The sequence below is a fragment of the Octopus bimaculoides genome, chromosome 7, assembly GCF_046866305.1.
Source record: "Octopus bimaculoides isolate indiv1 chromosome 7, ASM4686630v1, whole genome shotgun sequence".
Lineage (NCBI taxonomy): Eukaryota > Metazoa > Mollusca > Cephalopoda > Octopoda > Octopodidae > Octopus > Octopus bimaculoides.
In genome coordinates, this window is record NC_142934.1 from 25,409,321 (window position 1) to 25,424,232 (window position 14,912).

Consider the following 14,912-nt stretch of genomic DNA (forward strand, 5'->3'; position numbering starts at 1 on the left):
GGTGATAGAGCAAAACTGTTCAGAAAACTGAAATCACCACGTCAAAATTAGTAAAAAAAAAAAACACCTATTCACATCCTTGCCACAGAGCAAAAAGAAATTTTTGTAAGCCAGTATTATCGACACTGACTACAATCAACGTCATTATAACCATCCCAAAATACTGTTACTTGTTAATAAGTTGATAATAAATATAACTGGCTACTTAGCCTTCAAATAACATATCAAGGCTAATTTCTGAATGCCTAATTGTTTAATGATACACTTATGCAAATATTTATACATACATACATACATACATACATACATACATGCATACATACATGCATACATACATATATATATATATGTGTGTGCGTGTGTGTGTGTAGAAGGTTGAAAAGGAACACACCAGTTGATATATATGGGAAAAAAGTCAAGGTAGAAAATGCTAAAATAATTTTATAAAAAACATTTCAGTACCGGTTTCAGTCATTGAGACTTTTTCAACTGTAAGTATTGAAAACAACTAAATTTTGGAAAAATTAAAAGGAAAGTTTTTTAAAAGAATATTTGCATAGTATTCAAATCCAAGGGGCATTTTCCTTGTTTATGCCTGTCTCTGTCTCTGTCTCTTGTTTACTCTTGTGGGTTCGACCTTGAAACTCCCCCCATCTCACCCCTTGCAAAAAGTTTGCCTACAAATTTCTTTGTAATCGTAACCAATGCCGTTTGAAAGGTATTTGTATGAAATTTCATTAAAAAATACCTATTTTCCAGAATTTTATGAGAGGGAAAATGTCGGGTCCTGCGTATTTTTCCCAACAATTCGTTACATACACTCAATCTAAAGGATATAAGCGATTATTTGGTGAAAGATTCGTTAAAAAATATCCATTTTTCTGGAAGTTATGAAGCAACAAATTTGTGAGGTATTAAACTGTAGGTATGCCTTTCTCAATAAAAGTTAACGTTAACGGATTAACGTTAACTTCCGTTATATTTTCAAAGTCAACGAAGTTAACTTTTCGATTAATATATATATATATATATATATATATATATATATATATATATATATATATATATATATATATATATATATATATATATATATATATATATATATATATACATACATACATACATACATACATACATAGTACCTATATGAGTATTGCTGTATGTGAAATCGGCGTTTGTATCAGAGTATATTAATGCATTTTGCGTGAGAACTTAGCCTCACATGAAGTTGTTAGGATTTGTAAGATTCAAACCAAATAAAGATTTCTTTTTTCTTCTTCTTTTTTCACGTTCGTTGATTTGTTGAATGTGAACGTCAAACAATATAGCAAATTAAATATAAATCCACCGAAGTCTAAAATTGAAATCTGAGACGCCAACGAAAATGCTCAAACCAAAGACAGAAATGGTGATCTGTAAGGCCAAAGTAGTCTGCAATCTGGTTTCGATTCCAGGTTGAATCTGTCACAACGCTAGAGGGAATTACTTATAGCTTACATTCTTATATTTTCTTTTCCTCTTTGTAAACAGAGTTATTAACATAATGTTTTACTCATAGCCCTACAGTCGGAACCAAACCTTATATTTCATGGAAGTCATGTAGCCTAAAAACCTATTTAAATACCTCCTACCCCATTGATATGGTTGTAGTCCAAGCCATAACATATGGTTCTGTAGTAAATGAACTAGAACATAAGAGAGCTATGTTATGTAGACTGAAATGCATGGTGTTTCCTAAAACAAATATCATATATTACTTTGTAAATATGACATTCGTCCACTATAAATTTCAAGAAGAAATAGTGGTAGGCAATTATTTGGTAGCAGGATGCAGTGCATTTATTTACTTACATATTTACTTTTATCTAAACGTTCGTGTGAACATATAAAGCCATGACATACTAAAAAATATATCCAGTTCTCCTTATGAATAAGAAGAAAAGAGAGAAATAGTGAGGGAGTAGACAAAGAACCGCTAAATGTTGTTATCTTTTTGTAGTCTCCATATATTGGAAGATCTTATTTGTGGTTAGTAAATCTTTGAGAATGAATTGTACCTCCAATCTCGGTAAGTCATTTGGAGAGTAACATCAAAATGTCGTCTCTCTCATATTAATGATCTATACATTAAGAAGGCCGTCATCACTGACATCCCACTATTTTTCCTACTCACACGATACAGTCGATTTCTTCCAATGATAAATAAATTGCGAGAAAGTAAGATAGAAGAAGAAATTGACCTTAGAACTGGACTGATACTTTATTTATCGATCTCGTAAGTATGGAAAATAAAGTTGACCTCAGCAGGATTTGATCTTAAAAGGAAGAGAGCCGGAACAAATCCTGAACATTTTATCCGACGTTCTAACGACTCTCCTAAATCGCAATATTGTCGACTCTGGTCGTATAACCTTATCGTAAATTTTTTATCGGTACTGGAGTATTATTCTTTCTCACACACGCCCCAAAAAACAGAAAACAATCGAATTATATATTTCGATCGACAAGAACCTAAAATCGAAAACCAATAAAGACGCTTATATCAATAAAAATGCGTATGCGTATGCACGAAGTTATCTTGGCCTGCTAAAAGTACCAGCTAAACTCCTTCAAATCACGCCCCAAAGCCTTACAATGAAAAGGTCACATTGTATAATGTAGTGCTTGATACACACTATCTGGAGGAAAGAAGGGGTGATCACAGCTGGAGTGTCTGACATCATATATGGCAGCTGGATTTCGTGCTGACCTGGAGTTAAACAGCAGCAACAACAACAAAATCAACAAGAACAACAGCATCGACAAAAATAACATCGAAGGAAAACAAACAAACAAAAATAACATCTTCATAAAGAACATATACAACAACATACTGAAAAGGGGACTACAAAGTGATCGCTAGAAAAAGCAGTCATATCTCCCTCAAAGTTCACTCCCTGTCTGAATGGAGAAAAAAAGTAAATTAGATTTAATATAAAATGACAGGGCATTAGCAGTTAATGCATCTTTGATAATGTCTGTCTATCCAATAAATGTTGGCCTTGGGGCCAAACAATAACGGCAATAGCACCATAAAGATGAACTCTAACATGCCCAATGCTACCATGAACTGAATATCCCACGTATAAAATAGACGCTTCCTCTGAACCACGTAGTCATATCCAGTATGTTGGGGTTACAGAAGCATGACTATCTAGCAGGTTCTTACAACTTGACATATTGAAGGACTGTCCACGATTCTTACATGCACTACACTGGCGACATTCGTTGCCTGTGTAGTGCTTTTACTATGTCGATACTCTCATTGAGTGGCATCTTGAGTAAGTATCTTTTACCGTAGTTTATGATCTACCGAAACCTTGTGAGTAAAAATGGAACATTAAACAAAAAGAAACTCGTCGGAAGGATTTATCTCAAATCTGAGAGTCTTGCCTTCTCACACACTCTGTCATGTTGGATGTGCCTGAGAATGACAATCTAATCCAATGTGCAGGTAGCTCAATAAATTGAACAACTGAAAGATCATCGTCAAAACGGACGGAGATCTATTTGCTATACTTTCCATCGCATTGCATCAGTTTGTCCTGCACTAACTCCGGCTAAGTATAGTTGGAATCACAATACAGCAAAGCTGGAAAAATATATCTGGCTACTAAGTTTCAGCTCGGTAATGAGAAAGTTCTATGCTATTCATATGAACGTCATCTGTCTCTCAAAACTAGACTACGAACATACTATAAAATTTCTGATCACAGACAACATGCAATAGATAACACTTAATAAGAGAAAAATCCAATGCTATCTCCAAAAGCTTCTGACGAAAACGAACAACGTCAGGCTTGAGTTTAGCCGCAACAAGAGCAATGTTTAGCCACACAGGGAGAGAAAAACTTTAAATCACAAAATAAACAAGGCGCTAACATCAGTGCAAACTATGCGATCAGTATAACGAGACAGCTGAACCTGCCCCTTTTGCTCATCAATCCTTGCAAAGTCAGAATATTTCCACAAACTCTATCGACTAGGCAGCTATATGCACTGAGCAATATGCTAACATTTCGAAGTGAATACTGAGAAGTATATAAGCGTGAACGAAACATGGTACATGATAACACTAATATGCAGCATGCCTGTATAAACAAAGTATGAGCTGGTGGCAAAACCTCGAGGTACAATTATCAGGGACGGGCTTAAAATTATCTGTAACCCTTCCGGAAAAAATAGTACATAGAAGGTGGTCGAGAACGTATCAAATTATTAGGGTCTTGAACTGAAAATGGGCAGGATGTGGGAATGAACGTTAAAAAGGTCTCAATAATAATTGAAATATTAGATATGGTAAAGAAGAATCCTTTCTACTGTAGGTACAAGGTCTGGAATTTGAGGGGAATAATTGATCACATCGATCCAAGTACTTGATTGGCACTTAATTTATCGACCCCCTAAAGGATGAAAGGCAAACGTTGACCTTGGCGAAATTTGAACTCAGAGCGTTAAGACGGATGAAATGCAGCTAAGCATTTTGGATACGGTAAAAAAGAATATGAACAAGAAGATAAAAGGCCAGTCAGACTTTTCAGCTTTACATCCCATGCGATACACTTTCAACACAATATCACAATTCACACAGTACACTTTATAACCTATACGCTATAAAAACTTGAAGCATCTCCAGAATTACTCTCTAATAATATAACACAACCCTCACAACATATATCCCACGTAATCACTACCCAGCAAATTTACATAGTAATATTCTTAAAAAACACTGTATTACACAATTTTTGTCCTTGGATAACAACAGTTATTTCATATTTGCTAACCCTTAGAGAGTATAAAAAATGGCTAATAATTCCTTCAAACTTTGCTTTTGTTACATTTATTCAAACCTCAAAGAATCTTTCTCAACACATGGCTATGGTGCTCCCCCACTACTCCTGCTCATGATCAGAAATGAACATATTGTCAATGCTCAAGTGGTTAAGGTCGAGCAACTGACAAGTAAATTTGTTGTATTTGCTATAAAAATATTTCTGTTTCAGCAACTCAGCACCGACTCTGTTTGAAATGTAATGAAAAATAGGTTAGTTTTAAGACATTAATGCCCATGATACAAAAACAAAGATTGAAGTGAATAATAGTCATTTCCTTTGATTTCTAGATAGAAGCAAATAAGAAATAACACTTACTGACCAAAGGCAAAAAGAAATAGATAAAAAAATCTGTTACACCGTTTAATCGTTACCCGACACTATAACACAATTCAAACCATCAACTACTCTGACAACTCATTCTCTACACAAGTACTGTCCCACCTAGCGCTGAAACATGTAGCACAACTCAAGTAACACATACAAAATATGTCACTCAACAAAATAACTCACATTGTACGGACCCCGTACAGCAGTGGTTCCCAAAGAGGGCAGTACTTCCCCCTGGGGGTAGTGGAAAGTTCCAAGGGGGCATTGTAGAAAAGTGGGGTGATAATGGAGTGATCGAGAGGGCGACTGCTGTAAAAACAACAAAATAATAGGTTAATTAGGTTAAGTTTCATTTGTGAAATGCAGTTGCTTTGAATTTGCTTCAGAAAGAGATCTATGTTTGTGGGTTTGTGGTGTTAAGTTGAGGGGTGGGGGAGTGCTTGGGACTGTGACCTGGGTGCCAAGGGAGCGAAAAAGTTTGGGAACCACTGGTATAGAACAAAGAGAAAATAGACAACACTCCTATATAACACCAGGAAGCAACAAACTAAATTCTACCACAAAACAAAATAGCTATATAACATACAACACAGTCGTACCCTTCCAAAAGGCAATACTATACACATTTCATGAACACATAGGTGCAGTAGATTATTACGTGATGATGATAATGAGAATGATGAGTAGTAGTAGTAGTAGTAGTAGTAGTAGTAGTAGTAGTAGTAGTAGTAGTAGGAGGAGGAGGAGGAGGAGGAGGAGGAAGCACAGAAATTAAGGAAGAAATCATGGGGAACTACTGATCTGCTATATATAGATAGTAGAGTATGAAATGAAGTACGAATAAAGAAGAAGGATTTAGTTGTTGGATGGATAGATTACAGGATGACTTACGACAATGTCCTACACAGCTGGCTCTTGGAATGTCTGAAGAATCTCGGAGTCAATGAAAAGATAAACAAGTTTTTGGAGAAAGCAATGAAAGTGTGGGAAACAGTGCCAACGTGTGCAAATGAATCACTAGGCTATGTGAAAATACGCAGGGACATTTCCAAGGAGACTAGCTGTCTCCGTTACTCTTTGTCATTGTGCTAATCCCACTGACTAAGAAATTATGAGTTTACCAAATCCAAGATGAGAGTAAATCACCTACTTTATGTGGATGATCTCTGTTTACAGAAAATAAAACAAACAGTGAGAGTATTCAGAAAAAATAACAGAATACATCGTACTAATTATGAAGAGAGGCTGGAATGTAAACTGTGATGGAATTAAATTGCCAGAAAACAATATCATTAGATTGTTGTGGAATAATGAAGAGTACAAATATCTAGGAATTGTGCAAGACAATAGGATAATGGAAGGGAAAATGTGAGAGAAAGTCACTAAAGTGTACAAGAGAAGAATTAGGAAGGTGCTCGAAACAAAATTAAATGACGGAAACATCATTAAAGCCATAAATACCTGGGCTGTGTCCGTATTGAGATACTCTGCTCTCTTTCTGAAATGGACAAAGGTCGAGCTACAAAACTTGCATAGAAGTAGGAAAGTGCTCACAATGCACAACGCACTAAAAGCAATACCGACCAACTCTACCTACCAAGATAGGGAGGTGGCAGAGGACTGTTAAAAGCAGAAGGCGAGTTCTGAAAAATTATGTTGTGCAGAGTAAATAAAGAATACTATCGGCAGCCAGCGATACCCAAGAAGTGACCGAAACAATAAGAGAATTCAGAGAAAAGAAAGAACGACGGAGCAAACAGATGGAAAGAGATGGAACTACACGGCCAAAATCTTGGAAATAAAGATTGCTGACTCTGGTTGACGAATGGGAATTTGAAACGAGAGACAGAAATGCTAATTATGGCCGCTCAGGAACAAGCCTTTAGAGTAACTCTGATAAAAGCAAAGATCGACAAAACTCATTCAGACAGCGAATGTGGAATCTGCAGGAAAGAAGACGAAAATATCAATCAGCTTTTGAGTAAACGCAGTATACCAACACAAAAGAAATATAAGCGCAAACATGACTGTGTAGGCAAAAGAGTGCAATGGGATATTAGCCGAGTGCGTAGCTTCAAAATAACAGAAAAGTGGTATGTACACGAACAATAGAAAATGATTACAAGATCTTGTGGGATATCACCAAAAAAGCTGGTCGTACTATTGACGCAAAAAGACCGGATTTCATCATAGTGAACAAAATACACAAAAGTGTAAGATCATAGATTTTGCAATTCCCTATGATAGCAGAGTCGATACCAAAATAATTGAAAAAACATTCTTAAATATCAGGATCTAGCCAGAGAGTTGATGAAACTGTGGAAGGCCAAGATAGCAATTATTACTATAAAGATTGGAATTGAAACTTGTATTGTCGTCCTGCAAAAAAGTACCGTCATATATTCTGCAAGAATCTTAAGGAAGACTCTTGAGATTTGCTGTCACCAAACCACAATATAAGATACCTGGTAACTAAATTAACATGCACTAACATAATAATAATAATAATAATAATAATAATAATAATAATAATAATAATAATAATTCCTACTATAGGCACAAGGCCAGCAATCTTAAAGGGCGGGGTTAGTAGATTTATCAACCCCGAAAAGATAAAAGACACAATTGAACTCGGCAACATTTGAACTCACAACCTTATGAGTCGGGACAAATGCCAGAAAACGTTTTGACCGACGCTCTAGCGATTCTGTCAGCTCGTTTCTCTTAATAATGAGTGGTTCTAATTTAGGCTCAAGAGCAGCAATTTTTCTGGAGGAGCATGGTCGGTATCTTAGGTCTCAGTACATTAGAGGTATTTTATTTCATCAAACCTGAGATAATAAAAGGTAAAGTTAACCTCGGCGCTATTTGAACTTATTTTTTTTCCGACGCTCTAGCAACTCTGTCAAACCAACAATAATTATTATTGTAAGATTAGTAATTTTGAACGGAAAGGGTTTGTTGATACCAGTGGCCTAGTACTTAGCTAATACTTTATGTTATTGAACCCGAAAGGACAAAAGGAAAAATGACTCTGGCAGGATTGGAACTCGGAATGTAAAGAGTCGGAGCAAATATTATATATTATTTTATCCGGTGCGGGTATTTCATTCGGTTCTATATTTGTATTTGCTACAGCGATAATAGATAAGGTAAATTAGAAAAGCGATTGAAAATTTACATAGAACAAAGCATGACAATAAAAAAAGAAAAACAAAAACGATGATTAATGAAAATTAAACAGAATTTTTCAAAAGCTGATGAATGAGTTCAGTAAAGACATACAATTTGAAGTTGTACAAGAAATGTGTGCTAAGTCTAATCTCAAATAAGGAAATACTAAAACTAAATAAAATAACAAGGATTAATGAAGCCGACTAAAATACAGTGATCAACGAATTAGATAAAATTTCTTTTTCAAAATAGAAGAAAAAGTGGGAAAGGTATATGTTAAGCTGAAATTTTGAACATTTACACCTGAATGCCTCAATCTGAAACAGTAGGTGCTTCAGCAGTCATGTAAATAACTGGGATTAAAGTAAACACTGGTTAGCAAAACAAGACAGACAATGATGCCATTCAAAATACATTAGTAAAGCAGATACCGTAATGTTATATTTACTAAGGTCATTTTGTACAAACCGAAACTGATATAAATGGGGGCAGGAAGCCAATAGAGTATAGTTTTGGAGATAACAAAACAATGATTGACATAATGTATACTGGCTTAGTTAAATTAATATTTGTCTTCGAGCTATTTTTATCTACTCACAGTATATACCATGCTACTTGGAGTTAGTTAAAATTACAGGGTTGTAAGTTTGTTTTTTGTTTTTTTTTTTTCACCAAATTTCACTAACTCAGTCCTTGAAAAGCAAAATTGACCTAGGCGGAATTTCGAATGGGAATGTAAAGTGCTGTAACAAATACCGTAAAGTATCCCTAAAACAACAACAACAACAACAACGGCAGCAACAACAACAACAACAACAGCAACAGCAACAACAACAACAACAACAACAACAACAACAACAACAACTTAATTGATTAGAAATGTTACCATAAACAAATTTTGTCTTTATATAAAAGATGGCTACAGCAAATATTCTGATCAGTAACACAGATTTGCTTGTCAGTTGCTTGGCCTGAACTAGTTGAGCATGTCCCTTAGTAGCTGACGATAGGAGCATTTCTGATCACAAGCAGAAATAGTGGGGGAGCATCATAGCCATGTGTCGTGAGGAATTATTTGGGTTTTGAATAATTCACCTCTGGAAACATTAGTGTTTCGTTCATCATTAAACAAATCTTATTCAGGAATCTTTTGCGCGGGATAGGCTACTCAACCGGAGTAAATGGGCCCCACCTGCAAGATCATGCACTGTTTATCTTCATATGAGGTCACTATGTCATGTACATATGGTTGTGATGCATGTACCTGGTATACTCTTATCAGATGGGTAGTCGTGATGAATATCTTTGGTTTCATATATTTGTACCCCAGTGACACTTTGATGGCATGCGTTGCTCTCTCACTCAATAATAATAACAACAACAACAACAACAACAACAACAACAATAATAATATTTCTTAAGATTGGCCCAAAGCCACAAATTTGTACGAAAGAAAGAGTTTACCATTACTTGAATGATGCTAATTTTTTAATTGGTGCCAGAGCAATGTAATCACTTACTTTTTATAATTTGTATTCGGGTGGGCTGGAAATTTAATATATGTGTACCCCGAAGTGGTGCTGTTAGTCCATTCACAGTCTTCTTCTCCTGAAAATAAAAACAACCATGACTTAACACTTTCTATGCTATATTATGATAGTTAACTCAGTAGAGAGAATGTAACTAGTTTCCCCATAGAGATCATACACAATTTCCACTGTGAGAGACGTTTAAATAAAATTAGATCTCAGGATGATGAAGTTTGAATAATTAACAAAAAAAAACTGTTATGCAAATAGAACTGTAAAATGACACGCAAATTTACAGAACCCTTGCATATTTATACATACATACATACATACATAAGAGACAGTGAAGCCCTTAGAGTTCCAAGATGCGACCGTAAATGTAGATTGTCATATTTCTGTGGAAGACATCACACATGTGATTAGCAGCTACTTAAAAATGTCATGAAGCCTCTACCTCCCAATGCAACGTGACATTGTCGCAAAAACAATATATAATGCCATTCGGAAAAAAATGATTGTCCTGGAATAAATATAGAGAATCCCCTTGTTATTGAATACGTACACAAATATCAGCACAAAAAAGAATATTTCCACCAAAACAACTGGTAGAATATTTCCATCAAAACATCTGGTAGAATATTTCCATCAAAACATCTGGTAGAATATTTCCATCAAAACATCTGTCAAGTGTGAGCATAACAGGTCGGATATCGTTTGGGACAGACAAGAAAAAGTATGTACCGTCATAGAGGTAAGGTGTCTTACTGATGTGAATATCTCTTTGAATATCAAAGAGAAAGAAAATAACTGTGGACAACTGCTTCTAGACCTCCAGCTTCTATATCCGGATGACAAATTTACATTTATACCAATAATAATTGGAACACTTGGTTTTGTAAGTAAATGCTTAACTGTCAGTCTGGATAAGTTTGGATTTTCAGAAAAAGAAATCAACCAACTGATTCGCACATTACAAATACAATCTGTGAGCGGAACAGCAAAATTATTCAAGACTTGCCTCAGGTTTAAAATGTGACATTGTTTTCGTTATCTACATTCAAAAGATGGAGCTCTGTATCTTTGTTTACAAACCAGCGTACGTGTGGTGTGTATTTGTGTTTGAGCATAGTGGTCAGACTGTTGGGTTCATAATCACAAGGCTGTGAGTTCGCTTCCTGAATAGGGTGATGCATTTTGTCCTTCAGTTTAGGCCCTTCATTTTATGCTGCTTCTGTCTACGCAGCTGTAAATGGCTACAAGCCAAGTGCTGCTGTGATTTTTCTTCCTTCCTTCCATCTATTATATTCGAGATGTTCCGAGGGTGAACGTCAGAAGTCGAGATGGTGTCTATGTCTGCCTTCGGAACTACAAAGTTAGCGAGTGTATGTTACCACTTGGCCATTGGCTGTATTTAGTTGTATACCTTCTGCTGTAAGCCTTCGGAACAAGACATCGCCTGAGGATAACTTTCTCACTGACTCCCAAAAGACGCAGCGGGACTGCTTTTCTAGCTTTGATTTAGTTATAAGAATCTACAAAGCAATGTACACTACAGAAACAGTTCCTGTCCTATACTTTTCCAGGTATATAATAAGAATATTACTTTTCATGCTATGTAAATACAATAAAATTTTGTTTAACGTTCATTTGCTTGACTGTTAACAATGCATAACATTTACATGTGCACACACACACACACACACACACACACACGCACGCACACATATTTTACATGTTTCAATCATTAGACTATATATATATATATATATATATATATATATATATATATATATATATATATATATATATATATATATATATATATATATATATAGAGAGAGAGAGAGAGAGAGAGAGAGAGAGATAGATAGATAGATAGATAGATAGATATGTGGGTGGGTGCTTTATCAGTGTTTCTTTCCTCACCACGGCTTGATAACGGGACTTGGTGTGTTTACGTCCCCGTAATCTAGTGGTTTATCGGCCAAAGATATCGATAGAATAAGTATCAGATTGAAAAAAATGTACTGGGGTCGATTCATTCGACTAAAGAATTCTTCAAGGCGGTGCCTCAGCATGGCCGCAGTCTAATGATTGAAACATGTAAAATATGTGTGCGTGTGTGTGTGTGTGTGTGTGTGTGTGTGTGTGTGTGTGTGTGTGTGCACATGTAAATGTTATGCATTGTTAACAGACAAGCAAATGAACGTTAAACAAAATTTTATTGTATTTACATAGGTGAAAAGTGGAGTTACATCTCTGGGGAATTCATTCGTCAGCAAACCCAAAATATTGCTACTAAGTAGGACTTGGTAGGTAAGGAGTTAAACTATATAAACAACAGAAGGATTAAAAATGAAAAAGGAGATAAGAGCATGTCAACTGCAGAAACATACACTCACGCTGTTCTACTAATGTACATTTATATTATTTCTAACTATTTCACATTTTCCACTCTACTTATTAAAAGTCGCAACATTTCACTTAAAACATATGGCAGTAATTATTATAAAAACTATGTTCCAGTTTGTCCAATGTAATAATGTTTAGTCAACCCTGTTTCAGAAGTTTAGATATTCGACTGAATCATACAAATAGATTCTAATAATACAGGAAATGAATTATAAACAACATACACACACACACACACACACACACACACACACACACACACACACACACACACACACACACAATCACTCACACAAACATACATAACATATACTGTGTTAAATAACTCTGTAGATACATATATACACATACAAACCTGAATATATATACACATGTATGTATGTGTATATGTATAATTTGTGTGGGTGTGTGTATGTGTAGTGTATATAAATATATAGATTTTCTTCCGAATTACATGGTTTCGGGTCCAGTCCTATAGCATGGCAACTTTGACCACGGACAGCAAAATCTTTATCATTCGAACCCCATCGCATATATGTTCTGCGAGCGTGTGTGTGTGTGTGTGTGTGTGTGTGTGTGTGTGTGTGTGTACTTGCATCATTTTGCATTAATATCGCATCATTGTTGAAAGCGAACTTCGCAGTTACCAAAGCGGTGTGCTTCGCTTCTAAAGTTTCCGTGAAAACAGCCAAAAAGAATTATTAAGCTACGTAACCATTGGAGAGTGTTAACGGGGGCACAGACTTCAGACCATAGAAAATCTGCCTCATTGAATTCCATATGACACATGTATGGACTCAAGTATGGAGAATTGTTGGCTTGAATACATACATACATACATACATACATACATACATACATGGCTGGCAGGCTGGCTGGCTGGCTGGCTGGTACTCCGTCGCTTACGACGTCGAGTGTTCCAGTCGATCCGATCAACGGAACAGCCTGCTCGTGAAATTAACGTGCAAGTGGCTGAGCACTCTACAGACACGTGTACCCTTAACGTAGTTCTCGGGGATATTCAGCGTGACACTGTGACAAGGCTGACCCTTTGAATTACAGGCACAACAGAAACAGGAAGTAAGAGTGAGAGAAAGTTGTGGTGAAAGAGTACAGCAGGGTTCGCCACCATCCCCTGCCGGAGCCTTGTGGAGCTTTAGGTGTTTTCGCTCAATAAACACTCACAACGCCCGGTCTGGGAATCGAAACCGCGATCCTATGACCGCGAGTCCGCTGCCCTAACCACTGGGCCATTGCACCTCCACACATACATACATACATACATACATGGTGGTTGTCTACTCCTTAAACAGAGTTTGACCACCTCCTGCACCTACACCTTAGCCCTTTCATGGCGTCTGATGTGGCTTTTTAAACCAGACAGTGTTTTGAAAAAACACCCACACAGATTGCACCTCTGATTTGCACTACCAATACCTGCAAGTAAGTTCTGCTCATTGTGGATCCTAACATGTCTTTTAAGACCCCCATTGGATTTGCAAACCCTCTGACACACACCACATTCAAACGTGTGCACAGACATATAATCAGAATAGCTGGATGAGGTTTGTTTTCCATGGGTTCGCAGGTGAGATTTGAGGCCAGCCAAGGACAGACATGGTCTGTCACAGACTGTGCACACAAAAAGGTCCTTGTCATTCACCTTCTCAGTCTTTACATTTTTCCTTAAATATCTCTTGAGCCCTGCTTGCATCATCCTGGCCTCTTCAAATGCTTTCACTCCACTCCACACCCTTGTTCGCCATCCAACTCGATCTGAAGCGAGGACTTCTATATCTTTTGGAGCCATTCCAATTGACTTCATAGCAGTCCTTATGCCATCCTTAAACATACATACATACATACATACATATGTATGAATGTAATAGATACATACATACATACGTAAATAGGTATGTATGTATCCTTTTTTTCACCTTTTACTTGTTTCAACCATTGGACTATGGCGATGCTTAGACAACGCCTAGAGGAATTTTCAGTTGAATGAATCGAGCTCAGCACTTATAATTGAAAAAGTCTGGTGCTTACTCTATCGAATCCTTTTGCCGAATCGCTAGGTTACGGGGTCGTAAACACACCAACACTGGTCGCCAAGCGGCGGTGGGTACAAACACAGATACACACCGACACACGCACACATATGACGGACTTCTTTCAGTTTCCGGTAACCAAACCCACTCACAAGGTTTTGATCGGCCCGAGGCTATAGTAGAAGACACTTGCCCACGCAATGGGACTGAACCCGGAACCACGTTGTTATATATATATATATATATATATATACCATACGTACATGCATATGTATATATATATATACGTATATATGTATGTATTTATACGTGTAAATATATGTACATATACATATACATATATATATACATGTATATATATACATGTATATATATATATATATATATATATATATATATATATATATATATATATATATATATATATATATATATATATTTATATATATATATGTATACGCACACAGTATATATAATATATATACACACACACAAATGCATATTTATAAGTACGAATATATGTATTTATATATATATATATG

At 36.1% G+C, this 14,912-nt stretch overlaps 1 protein-coding gene across 4 annotated transcripts in view; it reads right to left on the reverse strand.

Moving 5' to 3' along the window:
• Nucleotides 1–14,912, reverse strand: part of LOC106882802 (cubilin) — a 110,103-nt gene that overhangs the window by 76,235 nt on the left and 18,956 nt on the right. For 2 of the 4 annotated variants that reach the window (XM_089355031.1, XM_089355033.1), the window contains exons 3-4: nucleotides 9,899–9,986; nucleotides 6,666–6,702 (exon numbers count right to left, since the gene is read on the reverse strand). Coding sequence is in view for 1 of the 4 variants with exons in the window: in XM_089355030.1 (XP_089211156.1) it covers nucleotides 9,899–9,986 (88 nt within the window). In the remaining 3 variants the exon portion in view is untranslated. The remainder of the gene's footprint in view (nucleotides 1–6,665; nucleotides 6,703–9,898; nucleotides 9,987–14,912) is intronic. The other 2 variants (XM_089355030.1, XM_089355032.1) reach the window with 1 other exon arrangement.